Below are 12,110 nucleotides of genomic sequence, written 5' to 3' on the forward strand. Positions count from 1 at the left end.
ACGATGCACACGAGCTGAGAAAAAAGGTTTTAAAGAAACATGCTTGCCTATTAATATATAGATACCTTTCAATTATATACCTTTTTAAGGAAGCAATAACTTCTAACAGTATCAAAACTGTCAAAGAAAATAGTAATAAATAAAAATGCTCACGGTGGTTTAGCCTCCCCGTTGGTCTGTGTGCGTGACTGGCTCCGCCTCCATCTCTCTCTCTCCCTCTCACCCCCTGCCCCCCTCTCCTTGACACTCTCGTACATGTGGTACAGCAGGTTGTCTATTGGTCCCGGGCCAGGGGGAGGGGGGTCTCTGAAGCCCTCCGGGGGAGGGGGTACGTCACGGAACTGTCGAGGCGGGGGCAGCCTCAGCTCCTCGTAGGGATGATCCGATACAGCCGGGGCAGCTGGGGGGGATACTAACGCTTCGAGTCTAGCTCTTAGCTGGGAACTGTTGAGCATTCTGTGTTTGGCTACTTCACTTCCTAAACAAGAGACAACACGAAGGTTAGATTAGAACGAATATATAACCCAAAACTTCAAGAAATGTTATGTAAACTAAATTTGTAGATTGAATTAAATTTAACCCTCTTAAGAGTCCAACAGCTCTAATCAGTAACCGAAATTATAGCGATGTAAGTAAGTATCACACTGGCTCACCGCTGGGACCACGATTACTAGTTACAAGAACACCGATATTCAAATGTAACACACAAATCCTATAATAGTTTTGACCAGCTGAACAACCTCAGCTTTGTTAGTTGTTACCTAACACATGTGCAACCTAAGGGATGTGTCCTCAATGTGTTGGGGGTCTGCATGTCGTTGCTCCGACATGCTATAACCATTGGGATAATCCCATGCAGAAACTATTCCTGGCTTCCTGGGTAATATCAATACCTGAATACGTCGTAATATCAATATCTGAATACATCATAATTGGGATTGTGTCGTGGTAGTGGTGTAAGGGAGATGGTTCAAACAATACTAACACTGTTTAAAGACACAATTGTAAACATAACCTATATTTTACCAAACGTACAATGTAAACATAACCTATAACTACCAAACCTACACTACCAAACATAACCTATATCTAGCAAAATTACTCACCTGTAGGACTAATCTGTCCACTGCTGGTGTCTACGGACGACCTGTGACTCGACACCCAGCCACTCTGCTCTGACGTGATGTCACTCTCCGACAGAGAAGACGAGAGGAGGGGGGACCTGTGGAGGGGGGGAGGCAGTGGTGGGGCGGACACCAAATTAGGCATAGACTCGCTGCTATTGGCCGCAGTCGCAGTCAGAGGTCTCGTCCGTACCACAGCCGGCATGGACGCTGTACTCAGCGAGTGTTTAATCACTCCGTTCGTAGCCTCGCTCAGGTTGTATGGTACACTAGCGCTGGTCTCTAGCCTCGTTGTCCGGTAGTTCCCTGGGAGGGACGAGTCGTTAGAATCCGTGGACGGGGAGCCATTGCCGTTCATCATGTGGTTTCGGTCCGGCGGAAACGAGTGCAGGAGGTTTGCGCTGTTGTCTATCAAGTTGCGTGGTCGTAAAACCCTCGCGGGGATTTCCTCTTTGTACTTCATCGTGCCGTTCACCACCTGAGAGAGTTGATTGTTTAGTTTGAGAACAAAAACTGAAATAAATGTTTAATAAAAATTGTTAACAGGTCAATTATATTTATATTGGGGTTTTCAGGTGATTTGTTGGGTATTTGTGATTTGTTGATTCAATAAAATTTACATTCTTTTGTATTATAAAAAAAAATTCTCATAAAATTATTTTAAACTAAAACAAAACATATAAAAATACCTATAGGCTACTTAAAATATTATGGGTGAAAAACCAAGGGACTTACAAATGGTACCATATTTTGATATGACTATGAACTCAACTCAATCATTTGATGTATTGATGTGAGTTATCAATAAATAAATAATTTGGATCTTCTAACTGGAAATAAAAGCCAGTACTACACTAAAAATGTTTTTTTTTCATCCACAAACTATATTGGGATGCAGTTAATTTATGACGAAATTTCGGGTTGAGGGACAAAATGAGATTTTAAAGTACGTTATTGTCGTCTCACCTGAAATTCTGTCACACCTTAAATTTGTCCAGATAGCTTAGGGCCGGTTGCTGAGCTCGGGATTTAGCTAAGTTCTAGACTTAAACCGGCTTTAGACTCTGGAGTCTAAGAAATGGCTTGCTGAGATAGGGCGTTAGCGAAGTCCAGAACTTATTAGACTCCGGAGTTTATTTGGCTGGTTAGACTCTGGAGTTTAAAAATTGACTTGCTGAGTCAAAGACCTATAAGTCCAGAACTTAATTTAGATTCTCGTCTCTTGCTGAGACAAGGATCTAGCAAAATCCGTTAAGTCCAGAACTTAAAACACTACGATTTTAGATCCTCGCCAGGGGCAGGATTTAAAACTAGATCCTAGACTTAACCGAGTATAAACGCCTCAGTTTTGGTTTTGAAGTCGGTTTGTGCGCATCGTTATCATAAAATAATTTGGATTTTTGCCATTTTTAAAGCACCACAACGTAGACCAAGACAAGACATCTTGGTCGTGCACATAACCCATTGTTCGTGTTGCCTGAAGAAGAGTTTCAGGATGATTTCATCTTTCAAAATATATTACGTTTACTGTCTCCAGGAATAAGGGTTTATAATAAAAGAGCTCCACACAGCATTCCGAAATTTTTTTTCCTGACGTGACTTTTTACAGGGAAACTGGAGATCTTCTCCATTGTGTCAGAGTCTACTGCTTGTAGAGTTATCCATAAGGTACCAAAGGTAATATGCAAGATATGAAGGGCATAATTTAAATTTCCTGAAGGGGAATAGGACGAAAGCAGGCATGTTTCCTGGGGTGTTAAACAATGTCGATGGCGCTTCGTACCTATTATGTAAAATGTATATACCGGGTTCCTATAATACTCCCCTGGTTAATTTTTGAACGGCTGCATATATTCAAACGAGCTTCGATACACGTTACTAGGGCAATGAAAAGTATCTTTTGGTGGTATTTTGAAATTCACCCCCCACCCCCAAATAGGGGTTGCTAGGGGTAACTTAAGTTTTCTTAAAGGCAACCCGTATCAAGTAGCACACCGTTTTAACTTTAAGAAAAGAAAAGAACTTTAAAAAAGGAAATTAATGCTGCAAATTCAACTTTGATACGACACATTTTTTAAAAGTTGTGGCAAGAAATGTGTTAGATGTTAATTAATTCCATCACTTTTATTATCTTTTTTCATGACTTTAAATTTTCAAATACTCTTCAGTACACGTGACCGGGGTAATGTAATGCACCTTTTAACTTGACTTTAAATATATATTTGAATTTGAAATACCAAATAGGGGCTGGTATTAAAAAATCAAAACACCACCGGCAACCCGTATTTGGGGTAGGGTGATGAACGTGACATCGCCCTCACGTGAACTGAAGGTTATTTAAAAATATAGTCATGAAAAAATAAACGTGAAGGAATGTAAAGTTCAAGTTAAATTAACGTCTAACATTTCTTACAATAACTTTTTTTTATTTGTCGTGTCAAATTCAAATTTGTGGCATTAATTAATTTCCTTTATTAAAACTCCTTAAAACTATGTGCTACTTGATAAGGATTGTCGTTTAAAAATTTTAATTTATCTCCAGCAACCCCTACTTGGGCGGTGGGGGTGAAATTCAAAATACAACCAAAAAGTACTTTATATTACCCTAGTAACGTGTATCGATGCTCGTTTGGATATATGCAGCGTTCAAAAATTATTTAGGGGGATTTATTATATGGGACACCCGTATGTAAGATTGTTCGAATAAATCAAACTTCATCTTGATATTTTACGTCATTGACCTTTGGTACGCATTTTTTAGAAGAGAGGACTGTCGTTAATTATAAATTGGTATTACTTTAATTGAAAACAATCATCTTATAAAAACCTATAAAATATAAAATAACTTATGAAGTATAAAATCATGCATAAAGATTACACAGCACTCCTAAAATGGATATGAAGATAACAACATAAAATGTCATTTTTCGTTCTCTTTGTTTAAGTAATTATTAACGCAGTTTGTACAACACTATTTATTTTTATTTTATTTTTTATAAAAATCTATTTCAACTTACTTTATTCACAACCAAAATTACAAATGAATGATTTTGAAATAAATTTTAGCCTATACTGCATGTCAAAATAATGAACCATTTAAAAATGTTAAATATAAAAGCAATTCCAAACAACAAACAAGTTGTTTTTACTTTTAACTCAAAAATTTTTAACATGACCTTATCATACATATATTTTTAAATACACCTAAACCAAACAAGAATGATAATGTAGGATAGTAATGATTATAATAACAGTTAACATTAAAATTTTACTAATCTCTAGTTTACGAGGTGGGGAGCAGACGGCACGGCACGGCCGGCTATCACCCACTGCCAACATCACAACGCCAAATACTCTACGATTCCCTCAATTTTTATTGCTTTAAGTTCTGGACTCAAATAGGTCCAGGACTTATAGATCCTGGAGTTTCAGAGATAGATCTGCAACTCAGCAAGACGATTTAGATCCGAGAGCTTATTTGAGTCCTGGACTCAATAAGTCCAGAACTTATAGATCCGGAGCTCAGCAACCGGCCCTTAGTCTACTATGAGATAGTCCAGGACTCTAACGTGTTCGTTAAGTAATTATCGTTTCGAGTTTATTGGCTCAGAATATTAATTACAACAATAATGCTTACAATGTTAAGCTTACCTTCAACAAGTGCTCATCATAGCCACTCGAAAAATATGTAAAGTTAAATTTAGAATTTTGAATAACCTATCGAAATGCGAATAAGCCTAATTAATTAGAAACTGAACTAAAACGTCATTCGGTCGTTATACTTGGTAATCACCAAAGTAAACTTGTCCGGAAAATTAGACTCGGTCGATCACCAGAGTCGGTACGGGGTTTCTTAAACCAAATTTACGTAGGACGGTCCGGGGTAACGGAATAAGCACTACGGATATCGTTCTGGCAACTTAAATGATTTCCGTAGCTGGTTAAAGACAAAAGGCAGTGTGCTCGTACGTGAAAAAGCGTGCGGGTTGCGCGCGACTGCGGCACAATAAAATAAAAATAATAAAACTTCTGCAAAAATGAGAATAAACAAAACAAACTCGGTAGCACACTAACCTGATGCCTTAGGACTATACCAGGAATGGGGGAAATCTTTAATTGACCAGAATTTCGTAAGTCAGGACTGTTGGATTTATCTCCAAACAGCAAGCGTCTTGACGGTTCGGTAGCGGGTGGAGAACTGACCATGAGGTCCGCTCTTCTGGTCCTTCTTCGCCATCGCCCCTGGCGGCGGGGTAGGTAACTAGCGTCATCCCCTCTACGATGACGTAGGACCCTTGCCCCTACGATGCCGCTGACAACGCGGGCGCGGCTTACCCCGAACGTAGAAAATTATAATATTTAAAATGAAACTTTTAAAAATCGGGTTTTTACCCCTTGACGGGTTTTGGGTCGTTACAAATTATTCTGTGTGTATTGGTTTACACAGTCTTCATAAATTGTAATAAGATTATAAAAACACATACAAAAAAGGGCACTCTCTCCTTCACCCACACACTAAATAATTATATCAGAATTTTTAAATAAACAAGACACTGTACCTCTTTCATTGTTTGTTCTTTAGCATCAACATAGAACTCTAGGTTGATATCACGACTGGAGATCGGGACAACATCACGAGCAGGCACACTTCTCGGAAGATGACTGCGGCGTTTGTGATGCCCGTGTGATGGAAGGGAGAATGGAAGGGTAGAAGCATCTGTTGGAACTCTTGAGATCTTCTGATTGAACAACTCCTTTCTGAAAATTATCAATTTAATAATGATATTGGTTTAGACTCGTGAAATACAGTAGACTATCGCTCATCCGGACTAATGTGGCGGACATCTGGTCCGGATTACGTAAAATCTGGACTATCGAGAGTCGAGCAAGTACAGTCCTGTATAGTTTTTTTTCAATTTTGTTCCAGGTCCACAGTATTGATAGCCGGGCAAATGCAGTTCCACCGGGAATAATATTTACCGCATTGTTATCCGAGTTTTTGATTATCCGAGGTAGTCTTGGTCCAGTTAAGCTCGTATAGTCGGACTTCTACTGTACTGTGCCGCTAACAAAAATCACGATTGCCGATCCGGACTAGCGGGAGTCCGGACAAGGCCGATCCGGATGAGCGAGAGTCAACTGAACATTGCCTTAATAAATTATTTCTAAACACAATATTGCTCATGCTATCACATTCTCAGACACATTAACTTTTAAACTGCTTATAAACATTGTAAGCAATACCGTACTGTTTTTGTTCTGAGGAGTGTAGTCATCTAAACAAAAATGTAAATCGGTCCTGAGTCTAGGTAGTTGTTACTGCAAATATGCAGAAATTTGCAAATTTGCTAAAATACTATTAAGAGCAAAATGTGGGATGGTGTTGTAATTTAAGAGATCAGAAGTGAGGTAGTTGTTAAAAAGAGGGAGTAAGAAGAAGTGAAGAGGGTGAGTAAGATGGTTTGGAGGCGTGAGAACATTACGGGAATAAGGAATTCCTAGAATAATAAAAACTAGTGTACATGTTGCTCGAATTCGAGCAATTGCAAAGTATTACAGGAGTTATTTCAAAACGAATAACAGTCATATTTACAATGAGTTTAAAAGAGTCAACTCTGAGATTACCGGTGTGTAACTCAGACCATGTTTATCTTCATTATTGATAAACCTAAAGCATTACGGCCGGTTTTCTCCTTCTCAAAATGCCTCGCTGTACAGGCAACACAGGTCATTGATAGAGGGCCAATTGAGAACGAAAAGTCGTTTTGGGATAGTGTTAGGGCGCATTTGTAACCTAATGGTTGAGATTGTCCAAGGTCAGGTGCTGACTGTTATGAGTTAAGCCTATTACGCGCCACAGTTCTGTAGCTGCGGTCGTTATCATGATAACGCCTCCTGTCTATGTTTCGTTGTCGTCGCGTCGGAGGCATTTAAAAGAAAAAAACAAATAAACAAATTGTAGCTACACAAAACAACGATAAATGCACAAATTTAAGTTTTTTTTTTTTTTTTTTTTTTTTGTGGGGGCTGGGGTAATGGCATACCCCTAGCTACTTCGGCCTGGAGACCTTTTGTAGCACCCTTTAATTCATTCTGACAGCCCTAGGCTCCTCAAGTAGCCCAGGAGCTGAAAGACACCCAGCTTCCTTATCTCTGTTGGTTCCAGGAATAACCTCCCCAGAGATATAAGCCTTCTATGGGCCAACGCTGGACAGTCCAGCCATAAATGTTCTGAGGTTTCTACCTCGTTCTCACAGAACCTGCAGAGGTCTGTTTGTGACCTCCCTATGGTCCTGAGATGTTTCCTGATAGGACCGTGCCCTGTTAATACTCCTACTAGCAGACTAATGTCCCCTTTCTTAAGGCTCAGCAAGTCTTTCCAGCCTTTATCAGTGGGGTCGATTAGTAATTTGGACGTCCTCATACCTGGGTGGTTCATCCAGGCCAGAGCCTTTTGAACCTTGACCCAGTCTTGGACTTTGGCTACTCCTGAGCTTATGGGGGTACCACAGTAGGGTTCTGGTCCTGACAGTTGGTCTTCCGGGCCAATGCATCGGCTTTTTCGTTCCCCTCATGCCCCGAATGTCCAGGAACCCAAGACAATTTGACTTGGTTTCGCTCTGCTAACTTTTTGAGGGTGTTTTTACACCCTTTTACTGTTCGTGACTGTGTCACACATGACCCCAGCGCCTTCAGTGCTGCCTGGCTGTCAGAGAGAATAAGGATTTTACCCTTTCTTAGATTCTTGCTAATAATATTATTAGCACAGCACTCAATCGCCAGGACCTCTGATTGAAAAACTGTTGTTGTTCTGCCCAAGGCCAGAGATATTTTGGTTTTGTTACCATACACTCCCAGCCCTGATCTCTCATCCTTCCGACTTCCATCGGTGTAATAGACCAAGCATGCTCTGTCATTGCTGAAGTTGCACTGTTGCCAGTTGTCTCTTCCCCCTATTGCAACTTGGTAAGGAATCTCGAAGTCGTATTCCTTTGTCATGAGGTCTGGTGTGCCTAGTTCCATGTCCATGCTTGGGAATCCCCTCAGGATGGACAGGTGGCCAGACTGCCTCTGTAGATTCAGCTCACCTCTGCTGCCCATTTTTAGTGCAGATATGGCTGCGCATTTCTTAACTTCCAGCCCTAGTGGGAGCATGTCGAGTATTGCCTCCATTGCAGCTGTGGGACAGGATTTCATGGTTCCACAGATCCCCGAGCACGCTAGCCTTTGCAGCTGCTGCAGTTTCCTGCCAGCTACTGTCTGCTCTGCCTTAGGCCACCATACTAAGGCTGCATATGTAACCATTGGTTTGACTATGGCTTCATAGGTCCAATGTGTGAGTTTGGGACTGAGTCCCCATTTCTTGCCAAAGGTTCTTCTGCAAGCACCAAAAGCACCTGTACCTTTTGCAAGTACATAGTCAAAGTGCCTGCTCCAGGTCAGTTTCTGGTCGAGGTAAACTCCAAGGTATTTTGTTTCCTTCACAAGTTTTACACTTTTCCCCTGAATTTTTGGGGCTGTTAGGTTAGTTCTCCTTCTCGTAAAGGAGATTAGCTCTGTTTTGTCAGGGTTAATTGTGAGCCCCTCTTTGGAGCACCACCCCTCAATGAAGCTAACGGCTGTCTGGGTAAGGTTGTTCACTGTGGCTGCGTGTTTGCCTCTGACAGTCAGCACTAGGTCGTCTGCAAAGGCTTGGAGGTCTATGTCTCTCCTGTCAGCCTCTCTCAGTAGATCATCCACCACAAGAGCCCACAGTAGGGGTGAGATAACCCCTCCTTGAGGGCAACCCTGCCGAGCAATGATAGCTGTCGAGTAGCCTCCCAATTCTGCCGTCACCACCCTGCTCTTGAGCAGGGCATTTATCCAAGCTGCTACGTCGGGGGAGATGCCCCTGCTTCTGACTGCAGCCTCTATAGATTTGTAACTCACGTTGTCAAAGGCACCCTGTATGTCCATGAAGACCCCTGCCATAATTTCCTGGTGTTCTAGGGTTTCCTCGATCTTTGCCACTAGGGTGCTTAGGGCCGTCGTTGTAGATTTGCCCTTCATGAACGCATGTTGGCTCGCACTTAGGGGGTTGATAACTAAATATGCATCCCTAATGTGGCGGTTTATCACTTTTTCCATAGTCTTTAGCATGAAAGACGACAGGCAAATTGGCCTGTAGGATTTAGGCTGGGCCTGGTCTCTACCTTTTTTCAGCAGAAACGCCACCCTTGATTTCCTCCAACAAATTGGGATGTAACCTAGGGCAAAGCTGCCCCTGAACAGAGCTATCATATGATTTAAAAGGACCTCTAGTCCTTCTTGGATGAGAGCTGGGAATATTCCGTCCCCGCCTGGAGACTTAAAAGGGCTGAATGAATCGACAGCCCACTTCACGACCTCCGGCTTGAACAGCTTACTCGAAAATCTTCTAGCCAAAGCAATGTCTCTAGGTGATTTCCTATTCCAGGGTATCACGTGTTGTCCTGTTGAGTTGCCTAGTGGGGTGTTCCCTGGGAAGTGGGTGTTCATAAGGACTTCAAGAGTCTCCTCCATTCCTATTGTGTGACTCCCATCCTCCCGTTTTAATGTACCGAGCGGGTTAGGCACATCTCTCTGAAGGGCTTTTTGCAGTCTTGCTGCTTCTGGTAGGTTTTGAATCCCCTCACAGAACTGCCTCCAGGACTTCCTTTTGCTTTTCCTTATCTCTGAGTTGTACTCCGTTAGGGCTCTTGAGTAGTTAGCCCAATCCCTAGTTCTTTTGGTGGTGTTAAAGAGTTTACGGAGTTTACATCTCATCTTGTTTAGCTTCTCATTCCAAATTTAAGTTACAATCATGCTAACATGATCCGTCATGGTCATAGCAACACAAAACGACGATAAACACACAAATTTAAGATACAACTATACTAACACGATCCGTCTTGGGGGTTTTGTTTACACAAACTCAAATAGTAAATAAATGTACTCAATGCGTTTTGTTGAATGAAAAATAAATAACAGCAATTAAATTATACAGCTGATCAAAATGTAAACAATTATGTCCTTCATAAGGATAACATGGGAACTTTCGAAGCCACTGGGGCCGAGCCCAAGGGACTTTCTCAAAAATGTAAGGCCAGTTTGCAAATCTACGCGACACGCTCTTTCCAATGAGACGTCAATGGATAAAATCTGTTAAGAAATGGCGGAGGAGTTCAACCGACAAAGTTTCATGTAGCGTATTAATTATATAGATGTAGTTGATGGTGATGGCAATAGAAAAGACTTAGAAGGAGGTAAAGAGGGAATTGAATAAAGGATCAAGATGGAATATGGTAAGGAAGAGGAACAGTAAAAAATAGAAAATGGAGAGCTTAGGGACGCGTTGCAGAAAGTCAACAGTCCCGGAAGGTCAAATAATTTATACCTGTGCCGCTAGGTCAAAAACTACAATGTTTGCAGTGTCTGTAGATCAAAAATCCCAGTAAGTCAAATAGTACAGTCCGAGCTAAAAACGTGGTCTATGTTAAAGCAATTGACTTATTGGGAATTTGACCTAATGCAACAGCAGTTTTAATATAACGAAATAAGATAAAATATAAGTTCAGTTTCGCTGAGTCAACAGTGCCGGAAGGTCAAAAGTATAATCTGTTAAAAACAGCGATAGTCCTCTCGACGCATGACTTCAATAATTTCGTGTTTTGGTGTACTTAAAGTTGTGCTAAAATTTTGAAAATTGGCACAGAGCTTCTTGGTTAGTCCTACTCGATGACTATTTTGTTGGAACTTTAAACTATTTACCGATCTAATTAATAAAAATTAATATGTATGGTGAAATATTTTTAAATTGTGATTTCTAGCATGAAAAAGTTAGCATGCGAGATTTTTTTTTGTTTTTGGGTTAAGGAGGTTTTGTCTGTGGCAAAGTTGTAGCCAAAAGTGTGATGCGTAAAATATATTTTTTTGAATTTTTTACAATCAGTGGTTCAATAGATAACTTGGGTTGAAGAGGACGGCAAATTTAACATTTCGCAACACATGGAAAGAACTACATCGTACGATGCGACTGCTGAGTGGACTTTTAATTTACAGTTCTAAGAACAAGAAAAAGATGAATATACAGATCACCAGTACATTCATATTATTTATAAAACATCTTTCTGTATTACCAGCTTACATTTTTCACTTATAAGAATACATCATAAACAGGGTGTTAAAAATAAGCGGGGAGATACTTTACCTAGTAATTCCTTGGGTCAAAATAAACAGAAAATGAAGGATAACATTTTTTCAAAAATCGTTTTGTTAACCAGATATCCGCCATTTTGTATTTTTTACATACAAATATTTATCTTTACACTTTTCCAACCGATGTTTATGAAACTTGGTATGTATCCAACTTGGTATGTAGGTAGAAGAGACCCATGTTATAAAAAAAGATTCATCTCGATTCACCCTAAAATTTCAAAATTTAACACTTAACTACAATATAATATACTTTACTACACCACAATATTTACGTATCACCATAAATCTTTAATAAAATAAAACGTTCACATTTTTAAAATCCAAAGTAAATCAATATAATCATATAATCAATATAAAAAAGTGCACTAGTACTTACTAGTGTCCAATAACAATTTGATGGATTTAACCAAAACCTTTTCTATTTAACTTATTTTCAGCTGTTAAATTTCAAACGATACATTTTAGCTACATCATTAACATTATTATCATCATCATCGTTTGAGTTTGGGTTTGCGGCAATGTATTTTTATAATTAAAACCTTTAATTTGATACCTACCAAACTTGACCTCTGCTGCTATTAATTGACTGTATGGACTATTAATTAACAGCTGTGTCTAAGGATTATGTCGGCCTTAGTCACTAACAGGACAACAAGATCGCTCCACTCATCACACACTCAACTCCATTCATACTTGGCTTAAAATGCATACATTTGTATGGTCGCCATTTCAAAAACAGGTAAAATAGTATTAAAATTATAAAAGAATTTT

The 12,110-nt window shown here is 40.0% G+C and overlaps 1 protein-coding gene across 4 annotated transcripts in view; it reads right to left on the bottom strand.

Annotated features, from left to right (window-relative positions):
• LOC129002109 (protein FAM135A) overlaps positions 1–12,110 on the bottom strand; it is a 117,589-nt gene that overhangs the window by 10,787 nt on the left and 94,692 nt on the right. For all 4 annotated transcript variants that reach the window (XM_054429683.1, XM_054429681.1, XM_054429682.1 and 1 more), the window contains 3 exons: positions 5,684–5,882; positions 1,107–1,602; positions 154–478 (listed from right to left, as the gene is read on the bottom strand). In XM_054429683.1, the coding sequence (XP_054285658.1) occupies positions 154–478; positions 1,107–1,602; positions 5,684–5,882 (1,020 nt within the window). The remainder of the gene's footprint in view (positions 1–153; positions 479–1,106; positions 1,603–5,683; positions 5,883–12,110) is intronic.

Source organism: Macrosteles quadrilineatus, unplaced genomic scaffold (assembly GCF_028750875.1).
Source record: "Macrosteles quadrilineatus isolate MER2022 unplaced genomic scaffold, UCM_ALF_1.0 Scaffold_9__3_contigs__length_116548681, whole genome shotgun sequence".
NCBI lineage: Eukaryota > Metazoa > Arthropoda > Insecta > Hemiptera > Cicadellidae > Macrosteles > Macrosteles quadrilineatus.